At 42.7% G+C, this 17,356-nt stretch overlaps 1 protein-coding gene across 2 annotated transcripts in view; it reads left to right on the forward strand.

Annotated features, from left to right (window-relative positions):
• The window catches only part of EEF2KMT (eukaryotic elongation factor 2 lysine methyltransferase), a 104,702-nt gene that overhangs the window by 47,866 nt on the left and 39,480 nt on the right, over nucleotides 1–17,356 (forward strand). Inside the window, exons 2-4 of one of the 2 annotated variants that reach the window (XM_053472122.1) lie at nucleotides 1,889–1,945; nucleotides 10,431–10,511; nucleotides 10,615–10,716. In XM_053472122.1, the coding sequence (XP_053328097.1) occupies nucleotides 1,889–1,945; nucleotides 10,431–10,511; nucleotides 10,615–10,716 (240 nt within the window). The remainder of the gene's footprint in view (nucleotides 1–1,888; nucleotides 1,946–10,430; nucleotides 10,512–10,614; nucleotides 10,717–17,356) is intronic. The other variant, XM_053472123.1, reaches the window with a different exon arrangement.

Here is a 17,356-nt window from a genome sequence, read left to right on the forward strand (position 1 = left end):
AGCCCTACCAGCAACCCCACCAGTCCGTCCCCCCCCTATAAACTCCCCACGGTTTAATACCAACCCCGTATCTACGTCCCAATACTTCATCCTCAGCTACACTATTTTTCCTATTAATCCAAAACTCTTGAGAAAAAAGCCCCCTTGTTTATATGTTTTTTATTTACCAAACTGCCCCCAGTTATGCACATCTGACCCCCAGCTTGCCACTCTGCCCCCATATATGCCTTATACCCTCTTATATGCCAGATGCCACTGTGCCCCCAAAATGCCTTATACTCCTTATATGCCAGTGATATGCAACTGAGACCCCTGATATATCTTTTACCCCCAGATAAGTTTTATGCCCCCCTGATATGCCTACTATCGATATGCCATATACCCCCTATATGCCCTGAAATTCATAATACCCCCCATACACCACTATAACTCACCCATACAGCACTCTGGCTCCTCTCCCTCCCATACACCACTCTGGCTCCTCCCCCTCCCATACTCCACTCTGGCTCCTCCCCTTCTCATACTCCACTCTGGCCCCTCCCATACGCCACTTTGACTCCTCCCCTCCCATACACCACGTTGGCTCCTCCCCTCCCATAATCCACTCTCCCTCCTCCCCCTCCCATACACCACTTTGGCTCCTCCCCCCATACTCCACTCTGCCTCCTCCCCCCTCCTATACTCCACTCTGCCTCCTCCCCCCTCCCATACTCCACTCTGCCTCCTGTCAGCAACGGAGGTTCAGAGGACACCAGGGAGCCGGGTAGAGAGGCAGAGAGGCGTATGGTAGGGGGAGGAGCCAGAGTGGTGTATGGGAGGGTGGCTCCCATAACCCCTCTGACTCCTCCCCCCTCCCATACACCGCTCTGCCTCTCTACCCGGCTCAGTTACTGACTGGTTCATAGAAGCCTCAGCAGCCGGTGGGGGTCTGCGCGATGCCCACTGACAGCCTCCGTTACTGCCCTTCACTTACGCTGAGGCTTCTATCAACTTCTGTCAGTAACAGAGGTTCAAAGCACCAGGGAGTCGGGAGAGAGGCAGAGTGGTGTATGGGAGGGGGAGGAGGCAGAGCAGTGTATGGGAGGGGGAGGAGGCAGAGCAGTGTATGGGATGGGGGAGAGAGACTGAAGTGAGAGACCAGCCGACAGTGAGGGGAATCCAGGTCCCCTGCAGCGTTGCGGGGGATCTGGATTCTGGTGTTATAATCCGATCTCTGTTTGAGGTCGGATTATAGAAGGAGAGGATTTTTTACAGGCATTTCTGGAGGCAGAGTGGCACATAGGGGGTTAAAAGGCATATCATGGGCCACAGTGCTATAATATTGGAGTGGCAAGCCTCGGGACAGATGTGCGTAACTGGGGATCAAATAATATATATATATATATATATATATATATATATATATATAAAATATATGTGTGTGTGTATATATGTACGTATTTCAACCCCCACTTAGAGAACTAAGGTTTAGAGAGGGATTACGTAATAATATCTCTATGGCAAAAAATGAAAACCGCAGTTTTAGCTAAAAACCCTCAGAAAAAAATTAAAAAGTACAACTGGCCCATCTCGTCTAAATTGGTGGGATGGCCAGATAAGAACGTTTGACTTACCGATAAAGTTAGACGAGTGGTGCAAATCTTTAAAAATGTCCATGAAGTAACAAATCTATCTATTGAATACCCACACCTTTGTGGTGGCCTGACGGAGAAACACTCCTGCATATTGTTTTTTATGAGATTAATCGAAAAAAAAATAATAGGTCTACTAATTGATTATGAAAATAATTGTTCATTGCAGCCCTAATTGATTCGTAAGTGTTTCTGGCATGCTTCTAAAACAGTCTCAAGTATGAATACATTATTTTAATATACAATTTTTTCCCCAGGAATTCGTTGGATCTATTAACTCTGAACCATCCTTCGTTCTGCAGATTTTACAGAAGGTATGTCTGCATCAACTAGACGAGGTTCAAACTAATTTCAGACAAATTTTTCGTATTATTTACAAATTAGTTTTTGGGCAATTTAATTTCTTACCTTTTCATTTTGGATGAAATTTAGGGCTTGTTTTTAATTCAGAAAAGGAATTTGGGGTCACAACACACATCTTTCTTTCTGTCCCCCAGTCCAGTCTGTGCCACTGCACTGTCCCTTGCTTTGTATCTGCCCCCCTCCTGCTAATTTTCCGTGATCTGAGTGGTATTTTTTCATATAGCTTTCTCTTTTGTTGTTGAATTCATACAATTTTCCATTAAAAATTTGTACAAATCTGAAGGCACAAGTGTAGTATCAGCTGTTTATTAATAAAGTAAAACGTAGCTTCATGGTTGTACTTAAAATGCCTGTTCTGAAAATGACTGCAACTCTGAACGATTGTAATGGTTATAGAAATAACCCTTTTAATGTAATTTGCTCTTGTTTTTTTCTTCTCTGTTTTGTTAATAGAAAATTCCTATGTTCTCATTGCTGCAGTGTGTGTGTGTGTGTAGGTGTGTGTGTGTGTGTGTGTGTGTGTAGGTGTAGAGTTATGTGAAAAACAACGTATACCCTGTTGGAATTTAGTTTTTTTTTCTTGTTTTTTAGTTCATAACAATTAGGGCTGCAACTAACGTTTATTTTCATAATCGAGTAGTTGGACGATTATTTTATCGATCGGATAAAAATAATGTAAATTTTTCATTTATTTAAAATAACTGGATGTTAAAAAAAAAAAAAAAAAAAAAAGGCACAATAAAAAAACTTTGATAAAAATCCATTTCTTGTTTTTATTTCCCAACCTGCCCCCCCAAATATGCACATCTGAGCCCAGGCTTGCCACACTGCCTCCCAGATATCACATACTCCCAGATATGCCACACTGCCTCCCAGATATACTACTCCACCCTCCCTGCATATGCCTTATACCCCACCCAGATGCCCTCATAGATTCACAGACTCGTTCGCAGCACACTGACACAATACTTTTATAAATATATAAATACATTAATAATCTTCACTGCCTCCAGGATTTAGATTCCCCTTAGTTTGCCCCCCTTTACCTCTAACTGCACCTTAAGTTAACTTTATTAAATTAACCCTCAGTCCTCAGCATTAACCCCCTGGTTGCTAAGCCATTTCCCACCTGGGTGCTAAGCTGGTTTTCGGCATTTTGTTGCATCTCTCGTTTAAACGCTTTTAGAAGTACATTTCTTGTGAATAAACTATACAAACCATATATTGTTGTTTTCAGCACACCCAGCAGATTTCAAATATACGCAGCAAATGAGGTCTTATTTGTATCAGAAAGTTCATTTATGGCTTGCACACTCCAGTCTTGTGCTACTAATACATGCAGCCCCTCATATGGTGCGCCAAGGGGTGTAGTTTCTGAAAATATGTACTTTATGTACCATAATTTAACTTTCCAGCTGTCTAGAGCTGTCCAATTGCAGGCAGCAATTGTCTTAAGACAATTTTTTAACAAGATTCTCAAATCTGCCATATCTGAAGTTAAAGTGGTCGAGACATCTGGGAAGTTAAATTATGGCACAAAAAGTACACATTTGCAAATGAGGGGTTACATGTAATTCTAGGACAAAAGTTGAGTGCACAAATAATGATGGAATATGTTGCTTTGGCTAAAAAATGTTTAGCGACAAAAAACCATAGCGACATGTTCGTTTGTGTCTTGCGCACTACAGGTTTGTACCAGAAACATATGCAGCCCCTCATTTGATACGCCAAGGGGTGTAGTTTTTGCAAATGTGTGCTTTTTGTGCCATAATTTAACTTCTTACGTGAGCAGTAATGCCACGTCAAGGCTTCAACCCTAATTACTGACCATTCACACGCCTTTCATATCTCCATTCACTCGCAGAAGCACACACCATATTTTCCACACATTCACTCACAGAAGCACACACCATTCTTTCCTCTTACAATCCCAAAGAAATTATGGTAAAGGGAGAAAAAAAATCACTTTTACAGCAAAAATAAGTTTTGCAGTAAAAATGCAAGGAGCTCCAGGTATGAGATGGTTACTCACGTACCGCACAGGCTAAATGGCTGATTTTAATAATATTTACAGTTCAGCAGGATTTCAAAAATTGCCTTCCTCTACCATTGGCTAAATTTAACCCCATGATCAAGGGGATCATGGGGTTAGAATTTTGTATCGGCCATTTATAAAAAGGGAATGCGACTTTTCATAGCTATATGATCACTGTGGTAACATTGGCTACCACAGTGATCATTTAGCTAGAATACTTTTTTATTTTTAAAGTTAAACTAGTTTAGGTAATTTAATGTGGGGGTCTCTAGGCAATTTTGATCTTTATCTGCCTTTAGAGACCCCAAATAATTGTTTATTTGTTTTTGTACATTTTAATTTTTTAACTTAATATTTTTTATTCTTTTTTCAGAAGCATTATACCGTTTGGAAAGGTGAGGCGATTACCTTTCCAACGGTATATGTTGGGTGTCTGTAGCAGCTTAGATGCCTGAGATACAGGCATCTAAGCAGCATGCCCCCATACCGCTTTAACTGTCAGTTATTAATAAAGTTGTGCGGTGACGTCATTGCGTCATTGCGCGTGCCGTCACCGGCCGGATCGGGTGGCCCCGGTGATGCCCTTCAGTGTGAGGGGCAGATCGCTGGGGTAGGTGGTCATGGGGGTCCACAGACCTCCATCAAGGTAGGGTAGTGCTAGCGATGGCATGGTGCCGCCGTTATCACCTGACTGGGACTGCTAGCGACGGCACCATGCCGTCGTTAGCAGTCAAGGGGTTAAATTAGCCTTAACGACCCTATTAACCATAACTGCCCCTAAATTAACCCCCACCTCCCCTAACTTTCAGCAAACCAAATATTAATTTTATACTCACAGTTAGAGCCGTGTGGATGCTATAGGAAATGGGCGGGGACAATCTGCCCCTGACTGCAGGGAGGGACTGGGAGAAAGAAGGGGCGGGACCAATCAGAGTGACTGCAGGGAGGGACTGGGAGAACGAAGGGGCGGGACCAATCAGAGTGACTGCAGGGAGGGACTGGGAGAACGAAGGGGCGGGGCCAATCAGAGTGCCTGCAGGGAGGGACTGTAAGTAGTAACTGCTGTGAGTCACACTGTATGAAACGGATTATAAAAGGAGGAGTATTTTAGGGAGCATTTGCTCTGAAAAAACCCTCATTTTATAATCGATAATCGATTCAACTAATAGATAATGAAATTCGTTGGCAACGATTTTCATTATCGATTAGTTGTTGCAGCCCTAATAACAATCATCTGTTGCTTAGGAGGTCTAAAAATTAGGTAAATACAACAATGCATGGAGAAGCCATGTGTGAAAAATTAAGTATACCCTTACTGCTTCCATAGGAATTAAGATGCTAAGTAGCTAATTAAATGCCATTGATTATGTGATCATCAGCAAGTGTGACCACCTCTATAAAAGCTGACAGTTTAGCAGTTTTCTGATTAAAAAAAAAAAAAAAAAAAGCAATTGTTGCTGCCAACTAATCTAGCAAGGGTTATAAGACCACTTACAAACAATTTAAAGTCCATCATTTAGCGAGAAAGATTATTCAAAAGTGGAAAACATTCAAGACATCCCAGAAGTAGATGTTCCAACAAGCTCAACCCAAGGTCAGACTGTTACATCTCAGACTCTGCAGGCCTCTGTTAGCATGTTAAATGTTAAGGTTCATGACGGTGCAATTAGAAAAAGACCAAACAAGTATGGTTTGGAAGTGTTGTCGGGAGAAAACCTCTTCTGTCTAAAAAGAACATGGCAGCTAGGCTATGGTTTGCAAAGTTGCATCTGAAGAAACCACAAGACTTCTGGAACAATATCCTTTGGACAGATGAGAGCAAAGTGAAGATGTTTGGCTTAATGCACAGTGTTACGTTTCTGCTGATTTTCGCCAAAGACCTCCTACCAACTGTCAAGCACAGTGGGGGAGAGGTGATGATTTGGGCTTGTTTTGCAGCCACAGGACCTGAGAACCTTGTAGTCATTGAGTCGACCATTAACTCCTCAGTGTACCAGAGTATTCTAGAGTCAAATGTGAGGCCATCAGTCCGACAGCTAATGCTTGGCTGAAATTGGGTTATTCAACAGGACTACCTTAAGAGAGCTGTGCATAAACAAATAGCTTCAAACCTCACTGAACTGGAGCAATGTTATATAGATGAGTGGGCCAGGATTCCTCCACAATCATGTGAGTGACCGATAAAGTCATACAGAAAACAAGTTACTTCAAGTTATTGCTGCTAAAGGTGGTTCTACAAGCTATTGAATCATGAGGTGTGCTTAGTTTTTCATACACGGCTTCTCCATTTCGGCTTTATTTGGTGAATAAATCATGACACGGTGTAATACGTCATGTGTTGTTGTTCATCTTGTATTTACCTAATTTTTACAAAGAAAGACAAAATGAGTAAACGAGTGAGCTAAACAAATTAAAATAACTAATTGAAAGCTGCTGGAAACCTCAAGGTGTCACCCAAAAACCCAAACCAATATATATATATATATATATATATATATATATATATATATATATATATATATATATATAAAAAAGAGGTCAGCGCCACACAAATAAAAACAGTGATAATCTTTCGAACACAAATGGAAAGTATAAGATATAAGCTTGAGAAAAATCCTCAAAGGTGAAATCCAAATGAAGTAAAGGTGGGAACTCACCATGGACGCTCCGTATAGCTGCAGCTGTGTGGCTGTGTTCCAGATCAGTAACAATGCAACAGTTCTTACTAAAGAGATGTATCTCGCCATCCAGGAGAGAAAAAAAAAAAAGAACACCGAGACACGTCTGGTCTAAGATTTATTAACCCCTTCATGACAATGACTGATTTTATTTTTTGTACTCTACGTGACAATGGCTGCCCCCACTACACACCATGGAACCTGAAGCATGGAGGACAAGTCTAGTGATGCACTGGTAACTCTGGGAGGGTAAGAATGGCATATGGCAGGGGTGTCCAAGTTTTTCCTGTAGTTGGCCACTTCATCAGAATTATATACGTGTGCGGGCCGCACTTATTTTTTACCGTGAGAAAATATGGCCTTTAATAAGATATGCAGATTAAAATAAAGTAAATGACACAAAACCTTTACTTCTCACTGATTTCTGGGCCTAGAAAATTTTGTGACTACAAATTCATGATTCTGGATAATTAAAAATTAAATAGTTCTATTTATTCTAGGGATGCATCAGAATGAAAATTCTTGACCAAAACCGGAAATTCAGGGTTCACTTAGCCAAAAACGACCCCCACCTTAAAAAAAATAAATAAATTAAAAAAATCCCACGCTTTTAATAAAAGTACCATATTTGCTCGATTATAAGACGACCCCCCCCCCAAAATCTGAATATTAATTTATGAAAAAAAGAGCCTGAATATAAGACGACCCTATAGGAAAAAAACCTTTACCAGTAAATGTTAATTCATGTAAACTATGTGAACATTTTTTTTTTTTTAATAAAAGCTATGATTGAGAAAAATATTTTGTTTTTATTTTTTTTATTTCCTTTTTTTTTTCAACCTGCCCCCCCCAGTTATGCACATCTGCCCCAGAAATGCCTTATACCCCCTATATGCCACTGTGCCCATGATATGCCTTTTAACCCTCTAAATGCCACTGTGCCCCATGATATGTCTTTTGACCCCTTATGTGCCTCCAGAATTGCCTTATACCCCTATATGCCACTCTGGCATTTAGGGGGTTAAAAGGCATATTATGGGGCAGAGTGGCATATAGGGAGGTATAAGGCATTTCAGGAGGCAGAGTGGCGTATAGAGGGTTAAAAGGCATTTCTGGAGGCAGAGTGGCGTATAGAGGGTTAAAAGGCATTTCTGGAGGCAGAGTGGCGTATAGAGGGTTAAAAGGCATTTCTGGAGGCAGAGTGGCATTAAGGGGGTTAAAAGGCATTTCACAGAGCACTCTGCCTACAGAAATGCCTTATGCCCCCATTTAACACTCCCTCCCCCTCCCTCCTCCAAACTTACCGGAGCTTCTGAGTCCCCGGTGCGTAGTCCGGGCAGCGTGGAACTCTGATCACTGACAGCTGGGGAAGGTCTGCGCAATGGACGCAGACAACCCCCGCTGCTAACCGCACCTCCTCCCGGCTGCAGCGGAAGTTGTGTACGCAAATCGAGTAGAGCTCTACACGCTGCCCGAACTAAGCACCAGGGACTCAGAAGTACCGGTAAGTTGGGGGGGGGGGTACAGGAGGATCCAGGTCCCCTGCATCGCTGCAGGGGATTTGGCTCTTAGTGTCATAGTCAGACCTAGTTGAGGTCTGATTAAAAGACAGGGGTATTTTTTAGAGAATTTGCTCTGGAAAAAACCTCATCTTATAATCGAGCAAATACGGTAAGTTACACACCAAAATTGTACAAAAAATTTAATAACAATGTTATATATATTTATGATTGTTAACAGGCATCTCAAGCATACCCAGATTCCAGCATGTACTGGCTGGGCATGATAAGAGTGTGACTGCTGTCAATAAGTAAGTTATAAGTAATATGTAAGTAACACACCACAACTGGACAAAAAAATCAACAATACCCAGGCAACCAGTAAATGCTGGAACCTAGGCATGATGGGACTGTGATTGCTGTTAGCAATCACACTCCTATCATCCCAAGTCAGCCAGTACATGCTGGTACATGGTGTCTGTAAGTGCAGAGCTCATACTGCTGGCAGCATCAATACACAAGGCGGGGTAGCTAGCCAGGTTTCAACATGTACTGGCTGACTTGGCTTGATAGGAGTGATTGCTAACAGCAATCAGTCCCATCATGCCTAGGTTCCAGCACTTACACATCCATGCTATCACACACACACAAATTGATTCATTCACAGATTAATTCCCTCAATCATGCATACTCATTCAAACACCCTCCCCCACCTCCTTACCTGCACTACAGCTTTCTATGCCGCTCGCAGACTTCAGCAGGGGGCGCGGCCTCCCTCTGCGTTCTCTTGTACTGCACAGAGGAAGCAGGACTAAAGCGGAGTCATGTGATATCACGTACATTCACGTGACTCTGCTGGGTTCCGCTTCCTCTGTGCAGCAGAGCTCTTGTGATCCTGGCTGCCAATTCCACGCGGGCTGCACCTCGAGGTCCCGCGGGCCACATGTTGGACGCCCCTGGCATATGGAGTATAAGGGCTTTCTGGAGGCAGAGTGGCATATAGGGATTTAAAAGGAATATAGCATATAGGGGGTATAAGGCATACCTGGGGCAGAGTGGCAAATATGGGGTCAAGAGGCATATCTGGGGGGGGCAGAGTTGCTTATAGTGGGTATAAGGCATTTCTGGGGGGCAGAGTGGCATATAAGGGGGTATAAGGCATATCTGGGGGGCAGGTTGGCAAATAAAAGTAAAACTTTTTTTCTTCTAGGGTAGCCTTATATTCAGGCTTTTTCTTTTTTTTTCCTAAATTAATATTAAAATTTTGGAGGGTCATTTTATAATCAATATAATTGATAAAATGTTTCACTTCATAAGTAGTTTTAGTTTCTGAGGAAGTAAAATGAATTCTATTTTATTATATGACTTACATCTCCTACATTTGTAAAATCCCAAAGCACTGGATTTCAACCAACTCTTGGCTTCTCCAAATGGACACTATGAGCTAAGTAACTACCTATGTTCCTAGCTTTTTTATAAACAACTTTGGAGTTGTACGAGATGGGGATCCTGTTGAAGCACTCCCAGAGTTTCCATTAAAATGCTCTTAAAAATCTTACTATCCAAATTGAAATCAGTTATGAAAGGACAATTGAAATTCTGATTGTGTGTAGTAACTGTTTTCTTCCAACAGGGTACTATGTTTGGTCTGCAGTAGTAGATTCTGATCATGTTGTCTATCTAAAAACAATCTATTTATTTTTGCTCCTAATATTTTGCTAGATTGCTACAATTACGTCTTATTTGCCTATTTTGGCGGAATGGTATGCCATTTCTTATGACAACTATCCTGTCTAATATAACTCTTGCTGTCAACCATCTAAAAATATTAGTTGAGTAAGTCCCCCTCAACTAATATAGTTAAATCAAGAAAATCAAGTTTTCCCACACCTCTGTCATTTAATAACCTACATCTGTGGCTCAGAGTATTGTACAGAGCCTGTTTTGTGAGGATTTAATACATCGAATACCAGATGTACTTCACCACTAGGTGTCTCTGTGTTCCCTTTTGTGAGATATATCTCTCGAAGATTTGGAATTTGGAGACTTGGAATACTGCTGCATGGAGCTGCCTCTGTTTGTTAAGTTGAAGATATGTTGCTGAGAGTCCTATACGGCGCTTCCTTATATTTTAGATCAGTGTGTTGGAGCTATGTTTAAGAAAATACTATATCAGTAGTAACTTTTTAAGGTACCACAATTGTTTTGATTTGCTTTTTCATAGACCGTTCTTCATCCATTGTGTCAGCAACACCCACCATCAGTGATGTACAGAAGACTGTTCTTGTTGGAGTTAATAAAGAAGGTACATACCTTCTCTCTCTCTCTCTCATATATATATATATAATCTATATCTCGAATATGGATTTCTTTTACAGTTGCTCACGAAGAGGTTTATGTCTTCGCAGCACCAGTCTATAGGAGCAGAACCTCTGGATGAATTGTACAATGCACTTGCTGATGTGTTAAATTCACAAGAGAATACGCTGTGCTACAAAAGTTATTTTCTAGTGAGTATTTTCTTGAAGTCAAATTTGCATACCTTTCAAACATAACAGATGTGGATTTTATAATGACTTTTGAGTGTATGCCTTAGACCCCAAATAAATGCAAAGCTGCTGCAGGCCACCAGTTTGGAAAAGTGCTTCATGCATGCATCCATTGGCAAGAGGTAAGTAAGTCCTGCATCTATTTTGTACTGCTGCTCACTTAATAGATACGGGGTGTTCACTTGTGGCATTCCTTACTGATTGCAAGGTTCCTTGAGCCCACCATGTTTTCACTTCTGCTTTCTTAGCACTTTCATTACTGCTTTCTGAATGCTATGTATTTCTGTATGCCAATAAGGTTGGCATGATTATTTTAGGCATCCCCCACCCTAAATTTAACTAACATTTTATGATATGTAAGGTGCAGGCCTGGAATGCATGAGCTGTGTGAATATGCTGCAAACGTAAACCATTACACATTTTTGAGCATTATTATGAAGTTGGTCCTACCCTTTGCGGCAATAACAGATTACACTCTTCTGGAAAGCTCCCACAAGTTTGGGAGTGTTTGTGAGAATTTGTGCCCATTCAGTCAAAAGAGCATTTGTGAGATCATTCACTGATGTTGGATGAGAAGGCAGGCTGCTCTAGTTCCTCCACACCAAATACATCACCATGTCTTTATTGACACGAAACACGAAAAGGGTTTTAAGAAACCTGCTTCCACAAAGTTGCAAACCTACAATTGTCTAAAATGTCTTTCTATGCCGTAGCATTAACATTACCATTTACTGGCATTAGCGTAAACCCAGGAAAAAAAACCCAGGCAATTATCGCTCCTCCACTGGAAACTTCCACTAATAATATATTGCACATATAGTTGATTTCTAGCAGAGCAGAAATTTCACAAACGGACTTATGGCAGAGGTGGCATCCTGTAACATTGCCACATTGATAGTCACTATGACTATGACATATTCTGTTGCCAATATTTATGTATGGTGATGACAAGCTTATGTACTTGATTTTGTGCACCTGTTAGCAATGGGTGTGCCTAAACTCAAAAAGTAGGAGTATCCACATGATATTGGTCATATAGTGTATAAATCGGAGACTAGTAAAAACCTAATAAGCAACCCTTTACTTCAGGACCTAACATGTGGAAGATTAACAATAATAGTCTTTACATTTGATAATTGTCTGTGTTTTTTGGTTAAATATGACTGAATCTACCCAGGTTGTGTTTTTTTTCTGCAGTTCACTTCACCAGAGTGCACTTTTAACTAGGATTGCTGATGCTGTAAGATCCATCTAGTAATCTGAATATATTCCAGTACTATATATTCATCTAGTGGAAGTCCCATGGAAACATACCGTATTTGCTGCAGGGAACCTGTATCCTCCTCTCTGGAAGCCGGTAGAGGTCTGTGTGATGCACACAGACAACCTGCGCTGCTGCTGGCACTTCTGCCAGGGCTTCTATGAAGGCGCGCCGGCGTCACATGAACTTCCGGTGCTCATTCATAGAAGCCCCGGCGGAAGTGCCCGGCAACAGCAGCGGATGTTGTCTGCGTGCATCACAGACTGCCCCCACTAGACACCAAGGAATCTGAAGCACGGGGCGAAGTCTAGGGATGCACTGGTAAGTCGGGGGAGTGTAAGAGTGGCATATGGGGAGGGGGTATAAGGGCTTTCTGGAGGCAGTGGCATATAGGGGGTTAAAGGGAATATCAGGGAGGCAGAGTAGCATGTGGGGGGTTAAAATGAATATGTGGGAGGCAGAGTGGTGTATAGGGCATATCTGGGGGGCAGATGTGCATAACGGGTCAGGTTGGCAAATACCGTATTTGCTCGATTATAAGACGACCCCGATTATAAGACGACCCCCCAAAATCAAAATATTAATTTAGGAAAAAAACAAAAAGCCTGAATATAAGACGACCCTATAGGAAAAAAAGTTTTACCAGTAAATATTAATTCATGTAAATATATTTTTTAAATTTCCTTTTATTTGCCAACCTGCCCCCCCCCCAGTTATGCCACTCTGCCCCCAGAAATGCTTTATACCCCCCCTATTTGCCACTCTGCCCCATGATATGCCTTATACCCCTATATGCCACTCTGGCATATAGGGGGTTAAAAGGCATATCATGGGGCTGAGTGGCATATAGGGGGTTAAAATGCATTTCTGGAGGTATATATGCATATCATGGGGCTGAGTGGCATATATGGGGTTAAAATGCATTTCTGGAGGTCCAGAAATGCATTTTAACCCCCTATATGCCACTCAGCCCCATGATATGCCTTTTAACCCAGCATGTACTGGCTGCCTTGGCTTGATAGGAGTGTGATTGCTGCTAACAGCAATCACACTCCTATCAAGCCAAGGCAGCCAGTACATGCTGGAACCTGGGGATGATAGTAGTGGGATTACAGCCTCCCTATGCCATGCTACAACCCCCACCCCCCTTACACATCCATGCTATCACACACAAACACACATTCACAAACATTTAAATACTCATTCATTCCATTAATCACACATACTTCACACATTAATCACACATACTTACCCAAAAACCCTCCCCCACCCCCTTACCTGAACTGCAGATCTCTCACTCGAAGACTTCTGCAGGGGACCGGCTGTATCAGCAACTTCTCTGGCCCCGCCCCCAGAGGAGGGAGGGGGAGATAGAGTTCTGTGAGGAAGCTACAAGCTTCCTGTCCTCCTGCTTCTAACGGAAGAGACGCTGCTCGCGACCGGTAAGCAGCATGGCCCCAGCCATTTTTTTGGGGTCTGATTAGAAGACGACCCCGATTATAAGACGAGGGGTATTTTCCAGAGCATTTGCTCTGGAAAAAACCTCGTCTTATAATCGAGCAAATACGGTAAAAGGAAATAAAACAAAAAAGTGCATTTTTCTCAATCATAGTTTTTTATTAAATATGAAAAATAGAATTCTTACCTGGGAATTCCCTTTTATTGTCCGTTTCCAGGTGGCACTAAAGAGAGAGAGAGTCCGCCCCTCCGGAAAGGCAGGGAACCTATAAAAAATACAGAACCTCCCCAAATCCCCAGTTAGTTAAAAAGACTTACTCAGAACAAACATGAAGTAAACAACAAACATGGGTAGGGGAAAAATATGTGCCACCTGGAAATGGACAAGGAAAGGGAATTCCCGGGTAAGAATTCGTTTTTCCCTTGCCATTCCAGGTGGCACTAAGGGGATTTAGCAAGAAAAGGAATGGGAGCACTGATTGTTGAAGAACCCTGCGGCCACACTTGGCCTGTTCAGAAGCCATGAGGTTGAGATGGTAATGCTTAGAGAATGTGTGGCGGTTAGTCCAGGTGGCTGCTTTACAAATGACTGATGGATCTAGACATGCAAGTTCAGCCCAGGAGGTCGAAACTGATCTTGTCGAGTGAGCTCTCAATTTGAGGGGAGGTTCCAGCCCTGCAGAGGCGTAACATTCAGAAATTGCTTCTCTGATCCAGCGGTCGATCGAGGCTCTAGATACCTTATTCCCCTTACGAGTAACAGAAAATGAAATAAACAGGGAGCTGGATTTTCTCCAAGAAGTAGTTCTAGCAAGGTAAATCTGGATGCGTCTAAAGGTCTAAAGTATGGAGCGGACGTTCTTTAGAATTTTTAGGCTCAGGACAAAAGGAAGGTAACACAATATCTTGGTTCATATGAAAATGAGAAAAAACTTTAGGAATGAACTCAGGTGGAAGCTTTAGCACCACTGCATGAGGTAGAATTCTGAGGAATGGTTCTTTCATAGACATTGCTTGCAGCTCTCCAATTCTACGGGCAGACGTGATGGCCACTAGGAGGACAACCTTAAGAGTGAGTAGCCTGAGAGAAACATCTTCCAGTGGTTCAAAGTGTGAGGAGGACAATTGTTCTAAAGCCAGATTAAGATCCCACGGAGGAATCGTTGGATGGTGACGAGGTCGCAATCTAGAGATTCCCTTGGAAAATCTTTTAATCCATGGGTGTTCGATGAGACGGAAATCTAGAAAGTTGCTGAGAGCAGCTATCTGTACCTTCAAAGTGACCGGTTTAAGGCCCTGATCAAAACCATTTTGCAGGAAATTAATGACGGAGTGGATGTCAGCAGGAGAAGATAGGTGGACCTTACAGCAAGAGAGGAAGGTTCTCCAAATCTTCTGGTATTTAGAAGAAGTTGAGGGGTTTCTGCTGGCAATCAGGGTTTCTATGACTTCTGAGGACAGGCCTTTGGATTGCAGGATCTTCCTTTCAGAATCCATGCTGTAAGTCTTAGATGATCTGGGTTTGGGTTACAAACAGGTCCTTGTAGAAGTAAGTCCTGCTGAACTGGAAGACGGAAAGGACTGTCGCAGTTGAATTAGGTGTGCAAACCAAGCTCTCTTTGGCAAGTATGGGGCAATGAGAATAATCGAAAAGACATTCTCCCTTATCTTCTTCAAAACCCTTGCAAGAAGTGGTATAGGGGGGGGGGAATGTAAGCTAGCTTGAAATTCCACGTCTGGGACAGGGCTTCCAGTCCCTTTGGATGTTCCCTGGGTGAAAGGGAGAAAAAAGTCTCTACCTGCTTGTTGGTGCTTGATGCCATGAGGTCTTTTTGTTCGGGAGACCCCCATCTGTCTGTAATCATCCAAAACATGTCCCTGTGCAGGCTCTATTCGCCTGGAAGGACGGATTGTCTGCTCAGGAAATCTGCTAGTATGTTGGTAGAACCTTTGATATGCACTGCGGACAAGTGAGAAAAGTTTTGTTCGCCCCAAAAACATATCTTGAGAGCAAGACCCTGAAGATACCGACTCCTCGTTCCTCCCTGTTGATATATGCCACTACCGTGTCATTGTCTGAAAGGATACGAACTGCTTTGTCCTTTAGGAGCGGTTCCCAATGGACTAAAGCTTTCCATACTGCTAACATCTCGAGGAAGTTGATATGACAACTTGCCTCCTGAGGGGACCACGGGCCTTGTGCAAAGTGTTTTTTGAAGGTGGCTCCCCATCCTTTCAGACTGGCATTCGTACAAAGCACTGCCATGTTTGGGACTTCCAGGATCGTCCTCTCAGCAAATTGTCCTCCCTGTTCCACCAATGGAAGGACGAGAGTACTAGAGGGCTGATGCAGACTTTCTTTCGGAGAGTTCTCATGTGAGCTAGTGTCCATGGAACTGTAGCCTGGGCCGAGGTCATTAGGCCTAGGAGTGACATCATGCTCCTGATCGTGGGCTTCCTTTGCAAGGTAAGCACCTTGATGGAATTTAGGATTTTCCAATATTTTTCCAAAGGAAGGAACGTCATTTGAGTTCTGGAATCCAGGATCATTCCTAGAAACATCAGTCTTTGAGTAGGATATAATTGGGATTTTCCCCAGTTGATGAGCCAGCCTAGGCCTAGATCCAGTGTTGTAGACAGGTGAGATCTTAACAGGCTTTCTGAGGAAGCTGCGACCAGCCAGTCGTCCAGGTAGGGGATAACTCTGATCCTTGTAATGTGAGGAAGGCTGACTCACTACTGACATCATTTTCGTAAAGATTTGTGAGGCAGATGCTAAACCGAACGGGAGAGCCTGGAATTGAAGATGCTGGGTGCCGTGGCTTGATGTAAATGCCAGACGAAGGAATTGCGGATGCTGATTGTGTATAGGAATATGTAGATAAGCATCTTGAAGGTCTATCGAAGCCATGTAGTCTCCTAGTCAAAGGATCTCTGTGTTTGACTTCAAGGTTTCCATCTGGAAATAGAAGAGACGAATCTCCATTCCACTGCTCTGATATCATCGCCGATAAGGAGTTATGCACCGGGAAGGTCTTAGGTTTTTTAATATGGCCCTGGAAAGGGTCCACCATAGTAGTGGTTGCTTCTTCTTGCAGATTCAGAGTAGCTCTAAATGCTGAAATTAGTCCTGTTTCTTCAACTGGAAAAAAAAATAATTTTCTTCCTTGATCTCCCCTTCTTCAGCTGAGGATTGGGGCAGAAAGAAATCTGGATCAGAAGCCGAATCTTCATCTTCTTGAATGAGTCTAGTGAGAGAAGGATCATATTTAAGGAGACTCAGAGACTGAGGTTGGGCTTGCTGAGAGCTAGCCATAGATTTAAAGAAATCGAAAGTTGATTGCAGCTCGCTTTTAAGCTAGGCAGTTAACCCCGAGGTAGACGAATGGCTGGCTTTAGTACAGAAACCACATAGGGAAGCCGAGGCATCATACAGAGTCTTATTGCAAGAGGCACAGGCTTTATGCTTAGTCTTCCTAAGGGCTTTCCGTGGAGGAGAAGGGTCAGCAGGAGGCTCAGGAGTTTTATCAGCCATAACACAAAAGAAAGCAAGATAAACCCTCAAACAAACAAACTGCTTAGTAAAGGTTGCTCGCTTACCTTCTCCTCCAGCATCGTTTAAAAAGTCTGGCGTTCAAATTTTGGTGGGATTCCAGGTAATTGGAACCCGGAAGCCCACCCACAGGGAATCCCCTACGTCATCTGTGACGTGCCGGCTGAGACCCCCATACCGGCGTCTTACCCTGAAGCTAAAGAGATGACTTGCAGGGAAGAACCTCCTCTGATGCAAAAAAAACAATTCTGGCTCCCGCAAGCCAAGCCTCCTAGGTGGTTCAGGGGAAGAATGCCAGCAAAAAACTCTTGCCGGCATTTTAACCCTTT

The sequence above is a fragment of the Spea bombifrons genome, chromosome 7 (genome assembly GCF_027358695.1).
Source record: "Spea bombifrons isolate aSpeBom1 chromosome 7, aSpeBom1.2.pri, whole genome shotgun sequence".
NCBI classification, from domain to species: Eukaryota; Metazoa; Chordata; class Amphibia; order Anura; family Pelobatidae; genus Spea; species Spea bombifrons.